Source organism: Patagioenas fasciata, chromosome 1, assembly GCF_037038585.1.
Source record: "Patagioenas fasciata isolate bPatFas1 chromosome 1, bPatFas1.hap1, whole genome shotgun sequence".
Classification (NCBI taxonomy): Eukaryota; Metazoa; Chordata; class Aves; order Columbiformes; family Columbidae; genus Patagioenas; species Patagioenas fasciata.
The window spans coordinates 149169100-149190499 of record NC_092520.1 but is presented as its reverse complement, the minus strand read 5'-3'; the positions used below and the strand labels follow the sequence as shown (position 1 = coordinate 149190499).

Here is a 21400-nt window from a genome sequence, read left to right as displayed (position 1 = left end):
CAGAAACACGGCCGGCGAGACACGCAGGGCGCCCGCAAGCAGCTCCCCCCATCCCTCCCTCCCTCTGGCTTTCACTAAACAGAGTCTTTCTGGCTTATTACTCTCTCCCCGCAGCAAACATTAACAACAGAAGCAGCACAGAAAGCCCTCGCTGCTAAGGATTAAGAACATCAGTCCTGACCTTCTCTCTAAGTGGAAGGAATTCAAGTGGGCCCTCAGGAAAATGAAAGCAGGATTTATTTTAAATGGACCTTTTATGAAAATGACTGTGGTTTCCAGCTCGTCAGATAGACTCCGTCGATAAATAGCCTTATTCACCTTGCCGTGCCTTTGAAGCAGGTATTGTTCGGAAAGCGTTGTGGCATACGAATTTTGCTAGGCACACTTTCTTACTGTGCTGGTGCTACCGTAGAATATTATAAAAGGCAACTGTTCCCCAGAAAGGTCCGTGAGCTGTGATTTATTAATGAAATGCCAAACCTGGGAAATGAGGCAAAGGTCTCAGGAGTGCAAGGTAAAGTAAATAAATAGCATGACAGAATACACATAATGAGTGCTAGCAAAACCAACAGAAACATGCACACAAAGAGAAGACACAAATGTATTCCTCTCCTCATGGTATTAAACATTGTCAGCTAAGAAATACAGTCTGTGAGTGACTGAGGAATAGGCTTGGATGATATCCATACCTATAAACCACTGGATAAATGGCAATATGATGCCAATTACAGCATGAATTAAAGTCAATAATTTGGTATAAAATGCCTTGTCTTGGCTAAGAAGCATTATGCAGAGAAATGTAAAGAAGCAACATTACCTTAAAATTAGACCTGAAGTAAAAACCAACCCACTGCAGCATAAGAACAGCATAGTAATATATATCTCAGTTGCATGTAATGAATACAACCTGAAAACCATCAAAGCTTCCTGTACCATACATAGTCATGTCACACACAGCAGTAAAGCATGTTCTTTAAAATGACCTTAGAGGAATTTTTTTTAATTGATATGAAACATAAGTAGCACTCCTTCCTCAGACATGATGAATCTGTTTCACCATTATTACATGTTCCTGCTGAATAAACAGAAGGTGCTGTGAACCATCAGAAGGTACCTCCATAGTGCTGGTCATCAGCATAAATGCAAGATGAGGGCCAAGCAGTATAAGGCCCAATAAACTCCCCCAGACTGGTCAGGTACAAAAGCTACTGTTTCAAATTACTTTTTCTGATCACCTTGCTCTAAATCACCCCATTACACACACATGAATTTTCTCACTATCAGCCCTCCATATATCAGGTGCCATATGGAAAGTGGAATCTGATCCATCATGTGCTCTGTACACACGTTCACAGCTACCACTACAGGACAAGCCGCATTTTAATCACACTGCTAATTAAGCAGCAACCTAAAAATGCCATGCGGACTGGCTCTTCAAACACCTGAAGGGTTTTGCTTTGATGCTCATTGAATTACTACGACATGTCAAAGAAATAACCATCATCCTGATGATATGCCCAGAATTGCTGTCCTCTCTGTAGTTCACCAGGTGCTCACTGTTTCTCCCAGCACAGAAAAGCAGCACTACAGCCCCTTGGGTACATTGGTGGCCATTTGAAGCATCAGACAGATTATTTCGCTGGCCTTGTAACTGGTGTGCTTGGCAACCAAAAAGAGACTGCTGCATCCATTTGACTGATACCCTTGTAATCTACCTAGTCCCAAAGCAGACCAGCTCCATTCCTTGCAGCTGAAGCAGTCTTTGAAAATGAACAATAAACAAATATTATCGTTTTTTCCCCAAATGCTATTATTCATCTAGGATGCAGGTGTTTGCAATAGAATCCCCGGCCTTTGTCACATCCCCAGTACGCTACTCAACGCCCAGCCAGCATGGGCGAAGAAGTTCAGTGCCAAGAGCTGAGCAGAACCTGAGGATTTCAAGATCCACCAGTGACTCACTGGGTATCTACACAGTGAAAAATCAAGTCTCAAAAGGTTGCAAAGAACTGCTTAATGATGTACTGCATTTTGCCACAACAGTCACTATGAAAAAATCTTGGCCAGAGACGACAGTGAGGTCCTTTGCTCCCAGTGGGAGGTGAGCCAAGAAGCAGGCCTTTTCTTTACTCCCCACAGGCCTCCTAAAGAAAGGCATTAATTTTCACAGGCGACAGGGATGGCTGCAGCAAGAGACAAATGTGGCTGTGCACCTAAACACCATGCAGAGCAGCAGGTCCTCCTTGGTGACCTGCTGAAGGGGAGATCTCTGGCCGATAAGCACGAGGGATTAGAATGAACTATGAAACAGCCCAGTGAATGGAAGTTATAGAGAAGAAATTAACAAGGTAATTTTTCAAATGACTTCCTCATTATGTAAGAGGGACAACAGTGAAAGTGCAAAAGGAGGACGAGGAGGGAGGTTTTCTCTCCAAACAATAACAAACTGGAGAGCTGCCCATTCCGTTTCTGCAGTTTTCAGCATAAACCCCCTCATCTAGTAAAAGACGTTTCAAGGAAAGCAGTTACGGGTAGAAAACTTGCACTGTTTCTTCTCGTTCTGAGGTGTAACAATGCTCACACAATGAAACAGAACAAGAAAGCTTCGTGCCTTAGATGTCTTTTATCAGCATTGCACATACATGCCAACAGGGTTATTACCCTAATCACAAATGTCAACAACAAATTAGCCCTGTTTAAAATTCAATGGCAACAAAGGCAGAAATCCAATAAATGCATTTGCTAATTACAGTCCATGTAATATATTCTGTGAGTCTCCTGTGAGCTTGTTTTGTGGATGCACACGCACTGCCTCTTGCCACTGAAAAATCAGTTCACCACACAGATGTCTTCAGTTCTGCCAAAATCATTTCTAGCCTTTGAATTCTCTGTGCAGGGAGAAAGTGTTAGTGTCGATGAGAATGAATACGAGGTTTTTGTCCTCTCTTACCCCTGCACACCTACACACTCCAATGAAAGACACATAAACTATTTGTCTGTTCATTCTAAAACCATCCCTTAAAAAATTGCAAGCTATTGCTTCCAGGTTAGACTTTGCAGTGAAAAAGGAGAGCAAATGGCTGCTAAGACAGTTTTACATCACAGTATCACAGTATGTTTGGGATTGGAAGAGACCTCAAAAGATCATCTAGTCCAATCCCCCTGCTGCAGCAGGAACACCTAGATGAGGTTACACAGGAATGTGTCCAGGCGGGCTTTGAATGTCTCCAGAGTAGGAGACTCCACAACTCCCCTGGGCAGCCTGTTCCAGTGCTCTGTCACCCTCACTGAGAAGAAGTTTTTTCTCAAATTTAAGTGGAACCTCTTGTGTTCCAGCTGATCCCATTACCCCTTGTCCTATCATTGTTTGCCGCCGATAAGAGCCTGGCTCCATCCTCATGACACTCACCCTTTATATATTTATAAACATTAATAAGGTCACCCCTCAGTCTCCTCCAAACAAGAGACCCAGCTCCCTCAGCCTTTCTTCATAAGGGAGGCGCTCCATTCCCTTAATCATCTTTGTTGCCGTACACTGGACCCTCTCCAGCAGTTCCCTGTCCTTGCTTCAAAAAGGAAGCTGGACACCTTATACTCTATGAAATATGAAAAAATAACTGATGCATCTGATGCTGCCCACAAGCTGCAAAAATCATGAGAAGTGGCCTGTCTGGGGCTTGACTGAAGGTGAAGGATGGTCCGTCTTGGCGGGAGCTATGTTGTATGAAAGGCCGCTGCTGTTGAATTTGCAAAGAAGCTTTCTTAAAGCCTAACATAAGGAATTGTGCCTGCAGTTCATGTGTCCTAACCTTTTGTCTCCTCACTGTAGAAGACATTCCTGAGAGTGTCTGAAGCCAAACAGGATCATTTACTTCCAGGAAATGCGTCTCTTCCTACTCTTTGCTTTCCTCAATAACTCACACTACTCGGCACAGTGTAATTATCCTCTTACCACTTAACGGCAGTATCACAAATGGGTTGTTATGAGAATTGCTAAAAATGAAATTGGAAATAGCTTCAAGAAATTTAAGATTTCCTGAAAAGCAGAACATTTCGGCTACCTCTAATAGTACCTGGGGCCAGGGGAAACATGTCATGTTGACCCCAAATGGAACCAGTATCAGTTCCATGCTTACAGTGAGTTTGCTGGTGAGCTGAGACTGATTAGAGCACCATGGTTCTGGTTTTACTTTGGTTAGACACAAAAACAGAGCACTTCGGATCCAATTTATTCTGTGTTTGGGCTTTTCAAGGATAAACACAAGGGAATCTACAAGATGAATTTCAAAGCATCCTTTAAGTAAATGCCTGGAGAGCAAAATTCATGTTGCTCTAACACAACATTAACAGTGGTTAAGAGCAAAGCAGTGAACTTATTCTCACAAAAAATTACAAGTTGCACTTTCAAATCAAACTGTGGTATTCATAAATTCAGACTGAATAGTTTTGATTTAAAGAAAAAAGGAAAAAAAAGAGGAAGGAATAAAAATGCGGTAAAATCTAGACATTTAATGCACAAAGTGTTCTGAAATGTGTTGTTTTGCAGTTTGGTAGAAGTTACCCAAAGGAATCCTTCTGGATCATCGTTTTACTCAAAATAAAATAACACAAAATGTCTTTGGATAATCCTGGAAGATTTTTTTTTTTTTCCAGCAAACCAACAACTTTAATCTTATACATAGCATGAATTCCAACAACAGGAGAAGGAATAAAAAACAACCGGAACTTCAAAGAACATGGGATAAGATTTTTCAGAAGTGTTCAGTACCAGGATAATGAGAATTTTATCATTCCCTGGGAACAGGATTACGTCTAATACAAACACTTCTGAATATCTCTAGCAGTGAGTAATGAAAGCAGGAGGAACACAAGATGATGTACAACCTGCAGGCAGAACTAGCGGATACCTAATCGGGTATTTTCCCATATTTCCCATACAGCATTTGTCAATGTATAATCTAAATTAATGACTCTGCAGTCTCAAACTGTTTGACTCATTGTCCATCTCCTTATCAGGGGTACAGAGAAGACTAACAGGGCAAACTGAAGCATGTACATGACCTGCACGTTTTCACGTAACATAGGTATTAAAAAGCCATTACTCCCCTACTATGTTTTTGATTGAGATGTATGTTTAGGAAGATAAATTTCTGCACTATTTCAAAAATTATTACCAACACATTTCCTAAAGAAGCTTCCACAACACAACTGCAGATGGAAGAGCCTGTAACTCCCTGTGATCCACAGACACACCTTCTACGTAAGCACATATCTCATCTCTGACAAGTCTAGTACAACCTCACTTTCATTTCTGCAATTTGATTAATGGTGGATCTGAAATGCTGAATTGTAAAGCTTGGCTTACCACTATAATATTTAGACTAAAAAATAATTTTCAGATAATTTCTATTTCCTGCCTTCCATTGCTTTGCTGATGGGAAATCTTCTGTATACAACATTTACATTTTAGAAGATACAAATACAATAATTGATTTAATTTTCAAATAGCTCTGCAGATGACAGTTCCCAGTCCTGTTTGAAGCAAATGATAAAGAGCCTAATGACTATGGGGGAGGCAGAGACACTTAACTTCAGTGGGGTTTAAATCGTTAACAGTAATTGAATGCAGGACTCCAGGCAAACTTTTGCCCTCAAACAAGACCAATTAGAGACGGAGACATTCACCTAGATGGACATTTTCATCTGTTAAGTTTGCCTGAGTTAGTTATGTAACACTATGCTTTTTTTCACCTCTGTCCAACGCACTTGAGAGGAAAACTTGCGCTTACTGACCATTTCATCTAAAGATTAGGAAACAAAAGATCCTAAACAAAACGTTTTATTGCATGTCTTTTGGTGTTACCTTGAATGCAGCTATACAGTGCAGGCTGAGTAATGTCATCACCAGCACTAAGAACACTGTGGCTAAGTTCCTTGCATCCCAGACGGACTCGACCAAAGGGATACTGCCGACCTGCCAGTCGTAGCACAGGGTGATTGGTGCCAGCAGCAGCCACGCGTTGAAGGCCAGAAGGTAGGAATAAGTTAGAAACCTGCAAAAGAAAACAGGTGACATAATACATGGAATGGGTGCCAACACATGAAACATTTTCCTTTGGCAATTACCACATACTGTATGGGCGAAGGAAAACAACACCACCACCACCACAAAAAAAACACAACAACAAAACCCCATACCTCTCTGTTAATAAAAAGATGCTAACATAGGTGCGAAGCACTTTAGCAGGTCACTTACAGAAATAATACAAGATCACTAATATTTATGTGGTTTCTATGCATTAGTCTTTGGAAAATTAACAGATAGTCATCTCCCATTTGAATGTTAGATTTTCAAAGTGACTTTCTATCAGCTTCAACAATAAATGAATAATAACTAAGCAGGTACCGACATATATCAAACCGTTACACAGTTCACTGCATCACTCCTGCCATAGAAAATATTACAATTTAGAATTTCTCTTATGTGCACAATATTGAGCAATTTAAGGCAGACCTCTCTGTCTTTTCTCTTTGCATCCCAGCACAGAAAGAAAATACAGAAGAAAGGAAGCACAGGGTGATTCTTGGCTGATCCCATTACAGCTTATTAGGGTTGGGGACAGCTTGCATGAGATGCACCACAGATGTGATGGAGAAGTAAGAAGCCTTTCAAATTGTTGTAATCTTCACTAATTGGTATTCTCAATAGAAAGGAAATTAATGGGGAATGGAAATGGGAAACATGCTGCCCTCTGGGAAGTATGCAGGGCTTTCAGAAGACAAGAACAGCATGTGTGCAACTGGGCTAAAGAAAACAAGAAAAAGATAAAATCAAACCAAGATCCCCTCTCCACCCAAAGCTTTTTTCTGCTCGTCACCTACTTGTCCAAAAGTGCATCCCCCTCAAACCACATTTACAAAAGTTCAAATACTTCTGTATGCAAGAGGCTGGAGATTATTCCAGCAATCATGAAGGCAACCAAGCAAAATTGCGACAGCCTTAGAACAGACAAACCCTTCCTTGGTTTGCAAATGGAAAGATCCGCATTGTACTCAGCGCCAAAGATGGCAAATACTCCAAAATAAACAAATTTATATTCTATCCTGCATAGAATTTCTTCCATCTGAGCCTGCTTTGGCTGTTGTTATCATACCCAGTTGCCATGGCACCTTAGCAGGTTTATTAAAATGATAACAAAGGATGCCCAAGAGATGTCAGGTCATGTAGACAGAGGATTGTTTCACTCATCACTTACAAACATACCTCTCTGGAGTCAAAATGCAGCCCTTTCTAACAACACTTAAAACATTATGTTATATTTGTGGTAGAAGGGGTAAGACACTGAAGCTAAATGTGACTCCAGGCAGGCAGTATTGAAGTTTTCAGATGGGTGTTAGGCCAAGACACAAGGATGAAACAGGCCTAAATTCTTGTGAAAACATTTTTAGATAACCACAGTTAGGATATCAGTTTCTCTTCTCATCTGAAAAACAAACGCCTCCAGCAGCACAGCAACCCAAAAGCAGGGAGGCTTAGAGAGCTGGAATAATGTTTCATTGTAAACAGTGGAAAAGGCACATTCTCATTTCCCTGCAAATCTTTCTAAGCTCCCAGTTCTGGTAGAAAATGGAACATTTCCCCATTTTTAAGGTTTTCAACCATTTGGTACATGTCTCTTTCATCCCCCCGTTTTCATCTCCTTCCCTATCCTAAGGCAGTAAACAAGGGGGAAAAGTGAGACAAAATCCATCTTCTCTCTGAGCAGAGGCAGCAATTAAAAAGCCAGTTCCTATTTAAGAAAGCATCCTTCAAAAACGTAATCTAATTTTACTCAAACTCTGCTTATCATTTTGATTGTTCAGTATTTCTAAAGGAACAAATATGTCTTTTCTAGTCACCAAGTCAATCTTTTCTGGTCTGCATTACAGAGGAACATGGCAAGACAAAATCTGGTGGAGCTTAATCATGCCAAGACGCTCACTTGTGATGTTACATGTGTATACAAGTGTGTATATTAGACAGGATTTTTTGGAGCATTGAGTTAGCTTTGCGCTTGACGCCTTAGGAAAGCCCAGTTTTTTGTAGGGAGCGTCCTTTTATACCCTGGCATATTAACATTTTCAATAAGCATCACAAGACTCACAGCAGTTTGTATGCAAACCCCTACTTTACTCAGACTGGGCTGCTGGGCAGGAAAGAACAAGAGGGCATTTGGCATTTTTGCAAACTGCAGTACTGCAGTTAAAGACGGACAAGTTGCTTTTCTGCATCTTCACTGATAAGGTGGGAGCTGATAAACTGTTATGCAGCACAGAGTAAGTAAACACAGTTTGCTCCCATAACAAACTGAGTCAGTTTAACAAACTTTAAGAGGAATTCAGAATAGCCGGATTAGTGTGTATTAAAGCATTTCTGCTGGAATGTTAGGACAAACTGCTGTTGTGCTGTTGGAGATGAGACAACACCCTCCAGGACACATACTCATCAGGAGAGGTTTGTAAACAAGTCCCTCTTTCCACGTGCTTGTGGGGTTTCCATCTTCCTTGGGAGCCATGTGCACAACTTGCTGCCAGAGGCAGGTCCCAGAGGAGACGGACAATCACCTTGTTCCATCACAGCAATAATTACTGCCTCAAATATGCTCTGCCAAAAGCGGTGAACTATTTTAAAGCCTGTGACAGTCTTTACCATCTATGTATGGTCGACTGGTTCGACTCTCCAGACACCCTAGTGGAGAACCTTTGGCCATGTCTCTCATCATCAAGCCTAAACACCCTCGCTGAACGCGAATGTGCCTCCAGCAGTCACAGAAGCAAGATCAAGGAGGGCGCTGCCTGATTTTAGGAGGCATTTGTAAGCTGCAAGAAAACCTTGAGCGAGCTCTGACCCAAGCAAAAGTCCCAATGTGCTTTCAGCATTACTAACCTGTCCTTGAATGCGACACATGGCTTTACAAAATAAAGCACTACAAACTATCACTATTCTAGACACTAGGAACAGAAAAATAGCAGGATGCTAATAATAGCTACAAACAATTCAGTGCTGCTTTTTCCTTATGGCTCTCAAAAGCACATAGTACTCTCCTTTACATCTGTGTGGCTCTCCTATCACAAGGCTAACCAAGGAGAAAGCTAAAGGTAGGAGTAACTTTGGAAGAACCCTCTCACCAAAGCTGACATCACAAGGAAATAATTTGAAATTTTGGAAGACTTGAAGATTCATGGAGTCATTCCAGGAGGTAATTATATTTCAGCAGCCTACCTGCAAACAGCAACAAAAGTATTTTCTTCTAATTAGTTGACTAAATGAATTACATTTTAAATTAATTATCTTCTCTATATTGCTGTTCACGTCTGCTGGAATTCCAAGGGAGAAAAATCCCTGCCTGCAACATCTCCCACTCTATCAGTTAATCCCAGGCAAGACAGAGTGTTACTGGTGAGGTGACTGGAAGAACCTGCCTCTTAATTGGCAATCAGTTTTCTCCCAGGCTGGTTAACAGCATTTGCGTTGCAGCAGAGTCATTTTTGCTATTTGCAAATTGAACATGGAAATCCAAGTTTCAGCAGGTATCAAGTGATTCTCTTCACTTCTCAGCATCTCTGGCGGGTTCAGAAAAACACAACTACTCCTGTAGGTATGAGGTGTTGTCATGGCAATCCAGTTTGTTTAGTTTAAAATTTTTTAGTTTAAATTTACTGTTGTGTGCTTTGTTTGAGATAAATACAGGATGACTCATATCTAGAACCTGTTGCAGAAAACAACTATCTGAACTGATTGCTTCTGCTGCAAAAACAAAAGTAAAGGGTGCTACTTAAAGCCATAAACAACACAACAGAAAAATACTTCAGGGATTGTCTGTTACCCTTTGCTGTGAAGGAGACTAACAAGCTTAGAAAAGCCCCAGTCTCAGCTCTGCCAAACCAAAGCAATTGGAACACATGACGATTGTGAGACTAACTGAACAAAATAGAACATTTATAGACATTTATGTGAAGCTTCATTTGCTTTTTGATTTGAGAGCGTCTTAAGCTTTTTTCCCCAGCTCCCAAGGACTGAGGTTACTGATTTCTTCCTAAAACTGTGCCACACAAGTGATTACAGGACTCAGACCATGTCCCACCAAAGCCACATGGAAAAGCAGAGGCCAGTGACTCTGTTCTTTCTAGGTTCAAACAGGGGTACAACCTACCATCTACCCAGTTCTGGGACAACCCATCCCATTCCCGACAACCAACCTTACCCCAAAAGTCCCAGCGGAGTGTCCACCTGCAAGTGGAAGATTTTCCTGCACTACAGACTTTAGCAAGGCAAAGGCAAAATATTCTCCTGGTTAGGAAAAAAGAAAAAAAAATAAAGTACCTACATTTAACTGGTATTCAGAAAAAGAATAGGATGCACAAAGAAGGGGGGAATCTGAAACAGAAGCAGGAAGACCATTGTGGCCCATTCAGAAGTCACAGACCTTGTTAGTGCTCTTTTGAGAAGACCTCCAGGCCGCCAGGCACTAAGAGTTTGTAGTTCACTGTAAGGGTGAAAAGAGCTCCTCTATTAGGAAATACTTCTCACTTGCATTAACAGCTGAACTGATTTCAGCTCAAGGCTCTATTCATCCTCTACAAAGCCCTAAAACCAAGTGTGTTCAATGAGCACTTCACAATAATGTCCTCCTAGGACACATGTGGCTCCAATTATAACCAGGTGGTGGTATTTAAGGATATTGTCTTAAAATTGTATGTATTTGTGCTCCCCCTGGGAACTGCTGGTTCAGCCATACCTTCCCATGTGAGTTTATTTTCCTGCTCTGTATATTGTCAGCCTAAACATTTTCTTTTCATAGCCTTAGAAGAAAAATCATACTTCGTCTATCCAGCACATTTGGTGATGGAGTAAGTCTACACAAACAAGCAAAAGACACACCAATTCCAATTTTAACATCCAAATGCAAGTATCAGCTAGACAGAAAACACTTGTAACGGGAAAAGGTGCCTGTGGATTCCTTTTCATCAAAATTTTTGCATCTAGGGGGAAAGAGCTGCTAGTCATTAGAGGACAGGAGCAGGAAAGACAAAGATACAGATAAACAGGCAGATGCAGCTTGATGAATAGCAAGGTGCATTTGTGTGCACCAGGGACACAGGAGGAAAGGCAGACTATGTTGTCCTCTACAGCTTCACAGACTGAAGAGCTTTGATGTGTCAAACAGCTCTCGCTCAGTTGTTTCAGCTCTGTAGCTAAGAATCCAAAAAATATCAAATTCTTGAAGAGTAAAGACTTTCAAAGAGCCTGTGAATTCCCAGTGAAACCTGAGCCTGCCGTCAGAGTCTCAATGCTGGAAGACCTGGGATTGATCTCACACTGTTTTCCCCCTGCAAACCCCCGCATGCAGTGGCTGAGAGCGTGCCCAGTGATCAGATGTGACCTTCAGCTCACCACCCACAGCAGCACGTTCCAAAAGTCACACACCTGAAACCCCCCCGGCTGCCGGTGGGCAGCCGCTACAGGAGAGGTTCACTGGGGCAGTGGGGGATGGAGGGTGCCCTGGACAGCCGCTGAGATGCTGGTGGCTGATCCTCAGGAAATTAAAAAACAGGCTTTATAAACCTGCTGTGATAACGATTCTGGAAATGGTTTGTTGTACCCCAGAGCGTTACCTACCCCGCGCCAGCGGGAGTCAAGGGGATGTTCTGGGCACGTTGCTTTGCATCAGGCTGCTCGTGGCCAAGCCCTCCTGCATGGAAGTATTTTGACAAGCAAAATGCATTGCCTGTAGGAATCAATGGCCTCTGATTTGGCTGCACCCCTTCACTCCATATGCAGGCTTTTGGCAGGGAAGGCTTCTTGTGTAGCCACCATTTGCAGCAAGCACCATGGCCTATTAAAAATGCCTATCAAGCTGATTGCCAGAGCAGCACTACCTCCCTGGGTTTGTTCATTAAACCAAGAAATCTTAACTGAGAGAGATGCTGAAACCTTTCAGGTGGCTTTGGGAAAGCAGGTTCCTCTGGGAACCTGCTACTGTAGGATGGCTTTTACTTTGTATAATAGCTCTGTGTTCCAGATAGGCATCCCCTCCACCGCCAGCCCCTCTGAAATAAAGAATATATTTTACACGTAATGTATAGACTGTCTGGCCCCTGGGTGGGCATGACATCAATTCCCACCAATGCTGTTGTTCTCCCGTTTGGCTAGAATTGAGCCGTGAATGCTGGGTGCTCACAGAGATCACCTGTAGAGCTGAAGTTTAGCACCTTTGGGCACATGACAGAAAGCACTGACAAAACAGGCAGAACTTTTCCATTCAGGAAGCATGCACAAGCCCGACTAATTAAGAACTGATGTGTCACACGGGTCTATTTTAATGCTAGTTCTTAGCCTAAAGTCAGTAAAAATCCCATATCAGAGTAGTTGCTGCACTTGACTTCTATTGCCTTGGCAGAACTGACTGGCACAGAGACCCACTTCTTCAGCATAGGTCAGCTGTGTGCTTCTCGGTAATTCATCCCCTTCAAAGTTACAACCGGGATGATTAAATGCATTGCTCGGGAAACAGTCACAAATCTCTATGAAAAGGAGTATATGCCAGTTTTTATGTACAAGCATTTCTTAGGCTTCTGCGGCACTAAATTCTCATTTACCTGATTGAAACAGCGAAGAAATACAGAAAGACAGCTTCTTACAGAGAGAGCAGTTCAGCCATGGGACAATGTTATCTCAAGGCAGTCTTAGTAGAAATACATTAACTATTTAATGAAACACCAAAAATAAGCCTGCATCGTGCCCTGAGCGATCAGCCAAGGGAGGTCACAAGGCAAATGCCAGCAGAAATTAATATAACTTGACTCCCAAAGATACAGTTTTAAAAAAACCACACTTCTTAGTTTGAAATTACTGGTAGGATTTCATCTGTTTCACGCACCTTGAGACATGCTGTACAATGGACTTTTGCCTTGTCTCACCACGGTGTTAGTAATACAATCTGTTTATCCAGAGGAGGCCTCCTACTTCTTTCCCCTCAAGAATGGCAGAAGAAAGGAACATTGTGCAAAACGTCTGAAGCATGACAGCCCCACTGCTCAACGCGCAGCTAAACACTCCAGCTGCACTTCAGTGCACTGCTTACCTAAAGCCGGGGGAGCTCGCAAAACCTTCCTAATTGCTTTCTTCCTCAAATTTCATCTAATACGAGCAAGACTGTTTTAACAGAGGCTTGGGGTTGGGTTTTCTATTGCAGCAGCTTACCCATAGCAGGTTTTGAGCTGGCAAGTCAAAATGACTGGAAATCTCTGTGCTTTAAGGTAGGTCACCACAGAAGGCTTTTGTATGTCCTTTCTGCGGCATACAACAGCCTGTATGGACAGGCTCTACTGGCAGGGCTTACAAAGAGCAGGATTCCCAACACCGTCATTTCTGCCTCCGCTGAGAAAGCGAATGATGGACAGCTTTCATCTTCTCAGATCACCCTTGCCAAGCAACACACTGAAGGACATGGAAATGTGGCTTTCATTTATGTCACTGTAAGTTTTGAAGTATTTGGGGATATTAGAAATATCCAGTACCTTGCAGGGACTGAAGTATTCATATTCTGACTTTCAAAGCATTTACTTGCATCCTCATTCACTTCTAGTTTTAAGCAAAGCAATTTAGTGAACACACTGAACAGATTATTTTTTAAGACTGAAAAACTGTCATTATTTCAGTGTATTTTGTCTTCCAACGGTTAAATAAACCACCATCTATCTACTTTAATTGATAAGCTTGTGTTATCCAAGATCGGAGACAGGTTGCACAGCAAATACAGTCACGTTCTAAGACCAAACTGGGTCACACTAAGGGTCTGTCTAGACCAGGATCCTCTCTCCAGCAGTGACCAAAAATTAACGACAAGCACAGCATATACAAACATGATAATTTTTCCCAGTTTCTAGCTGGCAAATCTGAGTTGAATATGGTTTCTGCATATTTAGTAGTCTAGATTTCTTTTTTTAACTTGGCAAATCTCTCTTTGAGCCTGCATAAACTTTCAGCACACCCACAGCATCCTGCAGGAAGGAGCTCCTCAGCTCTGCTACCTGTTACAAGCCATGTCCTTGGCTTGCTTTGAACCTGTCTCCTCTTAGATTCATTTGGCGCACCTTTATTTCTATATGCTCCCCTCCTCCACACAACCATGGATGCATAGACCTCTCTCACACCTTCAGTCGTCTAATTTACACTACAAGCGTCATAAGGGCTGACAAAATCTGACCTCATTACTCAATACTTTTTCAAACCTGAACTTACACCTACCTCTAATCTTAGCCACACTCCAATAACTCTTGCCAGCCTTGGGACAAACTACACCTGTAGAGCTCACCAGCTGACACAGAAATCTTGTGAGGGTTAACAGTACTCTTTTGGGTTCATCCCATGTCAACCAAGACCCCAACTCCAATCTAACTTTATGATTTTCACAAAGACTGCCACACATTTCCAAACAAGTGTTTTTCCTTTTTTTACTCCACTTGTTGTCATCAACCTTCCGCCTGGCCGCACCGAGTTGGCCAAGTCTTGCAATAACTTTCAACTCTGTTGAAAACTGTAATATTTACTCTGGCAAGCAATGCATGCACAATAGCCACACTCTCAGCTCAGTGCAAATAAAGATGAATGCTTGCAAACAGAAACTCCTATTTCTGCCCTGCATGATCTTTAGAGAGTTACAAAACAACTAGCCCCTTGCCTGAGCGCTAACCTTTGCTTCAGCCATAGTCAAGGTGTTAGTGACCACCTCAAGATCACCACTCAACACTGGCCTTTCTTTTAGCTTCATGGGGCTTCTCCCTTCTGGTCATAACACCAAACTTGTCTCTTCTACTCCCTTCCTCCCAGCTCAACCCAAAGTAACATCCTGGCTTTGAATTCAGTGCTGTGACCTAATTACTGCCCTCAAAAGCTCTTTAAAAGCTTCTCACACCAACTCTTCCTATGCTGCTGCTGTAGGTGTCCACAGCTGAGTAACACACACGATTTAGCACCTTCTCTGAGGCTGGACCATAACCACAGACTCTCCCATGTGACTGGACATCCACCAGTTGGGCAAGCAACCACACACCCAGCACCTACTTGGATGTTGATCTACTTAAGCCTTGATGTCCTAGACCCTAACCTAACGTCACCCCTAACAATGGGGCCAGCGAGTTGTATCACCCCAAAATCCACCCTCAAGCAACTTAGCTAACACCACTTCTTATTTCCACCCCGTGGAAATACTAGGCTTCAAAAACAATCTGGTCTCTTCAGCCTTCCTCTTCCTTGCCCCTAAGCTGAACGCCAGCCCTGCACCTCAGCCCAGCCTTGTCACTGGTCAGACACACAGACCTTTCTGGAAACCAGGCCAGTGCTACTCAACCTTGCCAGCTCCATCTGACATCCCAGTCCCACGCTCATGACGATGGGTACAACATCAGTTCTGCACCAATAGCTTTACCTCTGACCATGATAAGATCTCAGGTGAGAGTTATAGTTTGAGTCTGAAAGAGGAGGTGAGGAAGGAAGAGGTTTGTTGCCAAGAGAAGGGCTGAGGTCACTGGGTGCATCATGGGCTGTCAGTTCAGAGACAGTCATCGGGTCTCAGTCTGCCTTGCAAGATTGACCACTCATCCATTTGGCAAAAATTTGCCACCCCAGCTGTCCAGACACTCACCCTAAGGTATCATCCACATTGACTAGTCTTCCCACTGCTCCGTGAGATTAGCAAGATTCAACAACGAAATATAGCTCTCATCTCTGATTTCTTTTTTTCTACATGGACCCCACAGGTCTAACAAGAAGATGACTACCAGAAGCACAGCTGGGCATGTAGCCAGCTCTGAGGCAGTCACTGGACCACCACCTGTTTGGTAGTGAAGGGTTAGGGTCTGAGTTCAGGAAAGAAGGTGTTGCTGAGCAAGCCTAACACACTGGCAGGTGAATCCTGCAGTCTTAGGGTAGCGCATGGGATCACGATAGCTGGGTCTTGGCCTCTTTCAAGTCATTCGATTGCAAGTTCAAGCTTAAGGTTTGAGTTGAGACACATAAGAATTGCAGAGAAGAATTTATAGACATATTCTGCAGGTACCTCACATCTAAGATGAAGGCTCATGCCAGGTGCCTAGGGTTAAGGTCAACAGAAGCTCAGGAGCCAGCTTATTTCTAGATCATGCAGTGCCTGCAGAGTAAGGACAGGGATTATCACAGAGGGTCAGCAACAAGATCCATGCCAGGGAAAGTGGCAGGTACTGAACTGCAGCAACATGCTGACAGGGCCCTGATGAACCTCACCTGGCCCCACACCTGATGTCCGTTGCTCTAGGAGCCCCATTTCAGCTCAGCCCTGTCTCCTGGATGGACCCTGGAACTATGCTGTAGGTAGCTTGTCTCCTGGATGGACCCCCACAGACACAAGTTCTCACTTGTCCCTACTCCTGCCTCTTGCCCTTTCTTCCTGGATGGACTTTGGGCCAGCATTGCAGCCTTGCCTCCAGTCCTGTCTCCTAACTGGACCCTGACCAGGATTCAACAACAAACATACTTGTCAGCTTCTGTCATCAGCACCCATGACTGAGCATCAGCCATGAGAGGTTGGTGCTAGATGAGCAGGGAAGGAATTTACCAACTAAATTTAACTCTGCATATTAGATAGCCATGTAACAGCTGACATCATGGCTTGCTGAAAGGATGGGTTTTCTGGATGGAAGACACAGGCTTCTGGGTAAATCGGCTAACGTGAGGATTAAGATTAAGCTCAGCAGAAGTTGAAGAGCTGGGATAACTACAGGGTTTTGGAATCCCTCTAGAACAACAATACTGGTTTTTACTGGTAGATGTTGCTGGACTGCAGGTGAAGCCAGGGCTGCTGCTGGGGCCAGAGAGGACATCATTTGTCATTCATGAGGCTGTTAATAAAATTCACAGTGCCGGTGGTAAAAATAGTCACTGTTTCATACCCCAAGAATGACTTGGCTTTTGGGTTTAAAAAGCCTTCCCCTGACATTATGAGATGTAAAGAGACAAACACACGGAAGACATTTGCAGCCAGAATATGTAATTGGAATCAGGCCAGGATCATTTATGAGACTTGATGACCCCCATCTCAGCATAAACATATCAAAAAGGGACAGCAGCAAATCCTTCACGCTGTGCCGCACGAAGTCTGGTATTAATAACTCTGCCAGAAATGCTGCAAACAGATCAGAGCTTTCCAAATCAGACAGCGTGCTTCCTGAAAGCACTTTTAGCCTTGATGGTAATAGGAGCTGTTGTCACATTATCATAAAGGTCTCCCAAATGAGATCCAGTCCAATTCTGCACCAGATGTTGAATAAGGATTGTTTGATCTTAACCTGTGTCTCAGCTGCAATTCCGCTGTTGGAATGAGGAGCCAGCAAGTGACACAGAGGAAGACTGTTCCTGTTCTCATTCAAGACATCAGGAAACTCCTCCAGAAGCCTCCAAAGAGTCTTTCCACAGTTCAGTAGCTAACCAGAGCAGTTATGCACATGGCTCTGTCTTAAGAGGAAATCAACAACTTCCTACCGCATTTACTCAAGAGCACTGGTCTGGTTAGGTCTGGAGGGAAGAGCTAAAACACAGCTGCCACTGCTTTGCTGGTCTGGCCCAGCAGAACCAGAAAGATATGGTATCAGCCCATCTAACCAGACACCGGGTCCCAGGCAAGGAAAAATAAATACCCAATTTAAGCATTTATGTCCCTTTAAAAAAATAGTGATAAAATAACACAAATCTGTTAACACAAATTTCAGGTTCACTGTTTCAAATTAATCTGTGGCAGCGCATCCTATGCTTAGCCAGAGCTGTGCAGTACTCTGTGCCACTGGGGTCCTGCCTTCCACCTCACTGATCAGCCACTCATATTCCATCAACAGGCATGGTCATCCCCTTTTTATACAAAATTCAGCTGAAGCTGAAACCCTGAATGCTTGCATACCATACCTCAGGAGTAGCCAGTTTTAAGGTTTAGGATTAGGCTTCAGTCACTGGGTTTTTCAGTCCTTTGCTCAGGCAATTAAACTATACTCTTTGGGCTTTGCATAAAAATAAACCCACATTTTTCAGTAAGAAAGCATCTGTAATATAAATCTACACGTCCCAAAACACGCTTTGGGGTTCAAATAATGCTGGTTGCTTTCTATCCTAGACAGAGCAACAAGGAGAAGTAATTAAGACAACAAAATAAGTCTTCTCATTTCCCATCTGTAAAACATCCCAGTATAGGGAAAAAAATAACGTCAAGACTGCCCTTTTGAAAACTTTTGTTTGATTAGTGGCATTGTACCTTGTCAGTAAATACGGCGAGAATGAAGCTGGATTGTCCTGCTCCGAAAACATCGGCATGGATCCTCCCATTATCCAGAGGCGGAAATACAACACGAGAATCACCTTCAAAAAACAACACCTTGGTTAGCAATGAACTCCCTAGAACTAGGGCCTCCATCAAATATTTTGTTGTGATAGCTCCCCATGCTCTGACCTGTGCCCAGAAGTGAGTCAGCTCAGTGGTTTAGGCAAAATTCAATTTTGCCACCCTCTGCAGGGTGACAAATGTGCCAACCCTCAGCACAGACAGCATGCTGTGTTGTTGCGTGTCCCATCCCATTCACATGTGTATTACTGACAGCAACTGGCACATCTCAGCTAAACACGACAAAGGCAACATTTTGAAGGACAAATCCATCATCCTGGTCCCACTCAGACTGCAGAGTTTCGCTATTGACCTCTACCTAAATAAAGAGCAGGAAAATTGTGGCTGATGTCCTAAAAGCTATTATCGCTCACTCATGCTGGCACAAGTGTAAAGACAAACTCCAATGGCGTTGCTCATGCTGTGTAATCCTAATCCCTGGAAGGATTTCTGCAGGCTGGAACTCCTCCACCTTTCTGAGAACCACTTGGCAATGGACAAGGAAGGGAATCTGGCTCCTAGAGCAGCACAAGGAGTTGCACACCCTGCATGCCTCCGTGGAGGTCTTTGCTTTCTCCCCTGCCATGTGTCAAGTCCTGCTTGGAAAGCGCCAAGCAGCAGGTATTTGCAGGCAGAGCTTTTCTTGTGACTCCTACTGAGCCCTGCGCTGGCACTAACAGCACGCCACTGAAAAGTCAGCCCAACACCAGAAAGTTCCCCTGTTCTTAGGGCAGGAAATACCTGCTCATGATTACATGGTTGAAAGGGCAATCACTATAAATTGAAAGAAAATTTGAACTGTAAACACAGCAATATTCTTGTCTCTGCCCCGCCGAAGTATTCTAGACTATCTCCCAAGACTAACTTTGTATTAAGATCTACCATCTAAGCTTTCTGCTACACTACCATGCAATGTTCATTCTTATCACACACACAGAAATACATGGTAAAGTCCATTTGTACTTACGTAGCTTATCACCAAAGCAGCTCTCTTCAAAAAAGGCCTTGCAGTATACAAGAAATTCTGATTGTTATTTGCAGTCAGGTAGCTGAAACATAAGAAAACAAATATTTGTTGAAATACTTCGAAACAATAATTTGTTTTTCAAACTGGAAAAATAAAAGCTGTACATTGCTTTATTCACCCTAAACTAATGTGCAGTAATAAGGACATCACTCTTACTCTTCAAAGCTCTTTCCACATGACTTAAGTGAGACCACTTCAAATAATATACACTATAATACATGGCAGTTTCCCCATCAAAATCTGGTTTTGGTTTGGTTTTAAATCATCAATTCACTCCTTAATCCTCAGAAAATCCTCACGTGTCTCACCAAGATTGCTGTCTTCAGACTCCCAGAAGACTACACAGACACGTTTTTGAAAGGTCACCCAAACAAAGCAATTCAGTTTTAGGCTGTGATTAAAATGCAAAAACTCCTTGTTCCCAGCTCTCTCAGCCTCTAGAGATGGGAATAACTGTCTAGCAGAACTGAAGTTATTTTAAGCATTTTTTTAAGTGTATTTTGCATGCTTAAGTTTCATTACAAGTCTGCTGACAAGGTGTTATGATAATTAACTGCACAGAGACAAACATACAGGTGGCTTATTGTTGTAGGAGTGTTCATAAAAACCTTCCTGTTTCTCAATCAGTAAAATTAAACTGTAACTGGAGCCAAAACTACACATTTATTTTAATATAGGGGAGAAGCACTTGCCAAATTCTAAGGAGCTTTCTTAATATAACAAATGGTACCATGACTATGACATTAATTCAATGATAATTCCACTTCTACTGAACCTTAGAGAGGCTTCGTCATTGTAATAAAGCGATAAGAAGCAAAAAAGAAATACAGAAGAGACAACAGGAATATTTTAAGCAGAGAGGAGCTAGAAAACTATTGAAAAAATGACAAATAATTTTAAGAAGTTATAAATAACAAGTAAACAAAATAAATTCAGAATTAAAACATTTGCAGGTTCCTCTGTGTAACATACAACCAGTATTGGGATACTCTATTTAAATGATTTACAAAAACTGCACCATGAATCACAACACCTGCATGCAAGTTACCTTTCAAGTATGAAAGCATCAAACCTTTATCCTGTGAACATCTAGCATATAAAATGCATCTTATTTCCTCTCCAAATTCCTCAACACAGTCTATCATCTGATTGCTTCCACGCTTCAAGTCTTTGAAAAAACAAGATTGCAGCACTTCCTAATGCTGCCAAGAGTCTTCAATATCTGGCTTTTTGTTCGAATTTTCTATAGTAGGAAGTTTGCAAGCCTGGTCACCATGGCAAGATGGAGAAAAGATTACACTGAAGACAAAAGCAACAGGGGCAAAGCCAGCAAGAAACAGACACAGCATTTAACAAGACGAAAGTACACCTGGGTGCTCTCTACAAAACAACTGCTCACCAGAACACTTCCCTTAAGTTTCATACCTACAACTTAGGAACCACACCATACATTGTAAAGCAAGCCAGACGACTTTCAGTCTTTGGTGTCTACTTATTTACAAACACTGACATTTAAGGACTAAATCTGACTTAAATGTCAGATTAGTCTTCAAGGGCTGAACTCCGCAAAGTTTTTAGAGCTCCTACTGATCTTCATGAGGCTCCAGCAACTACAAGTGAGATGAAACTAAGCCTTCAGCTTTCTCTCTCCATGAAAGGTCAGGTTGGCCTCCAAGTGTTCACCGTGGCTCTGCTCCAAAGCCCACCGGAGCCAAAGGGAAAGCCTCTTGGTGATTTTAACAGCAGTTGGATCAAACCCCAGTCTTTTGTTCCCTACTGGAACCTTTTATGAAACTCAACCCCCTTGTGATTTGCAGTGGGAACAGAAGTGTTGGGTTGCTTTTTGTTTATATTTTTATGGGTGGAAGGAGGAGAGCCCTCTATTAATCATGCTGCCTGACTCTTTTCAAGAACCTGTTTTCACTCACGT

The 21400-nt window shown here is 42.6% G+C and overlaps 1 protein-coding gene across 3 annotated transcripts in view; it reads right to left on the bottom strand.

Moving 5' to 3' along the window:
* Positions 1-21400, bottom strand: part of TMTC1 (transmembrane O-mannosyltransferase targeting cadherins 1) — a 150009-nt gene that overhangs the window by 72960 nt on the left and 55649 nt on the right. For all 3 annotated transcript variants that reach the window (XM_065841836.2, XM_065841827.2, XM_071817312.1), the window contains exons 6-8: positions 19411-19492; positions 18318-18421; positions 5864-6053 (exon numbers count right to left, since the gene is read on the bottom strand). In XM_065841836.2, coding sequence (XP_065697908.2) covers positions 5864-6053; positions 18318-18421; positions 19411-19492 — 376 coding nt within the window. The remainder of the gene's footprint in view (positions 1-5863; positions 6054-18317; positions 18422-19410; positions 19493-21400) is intronic.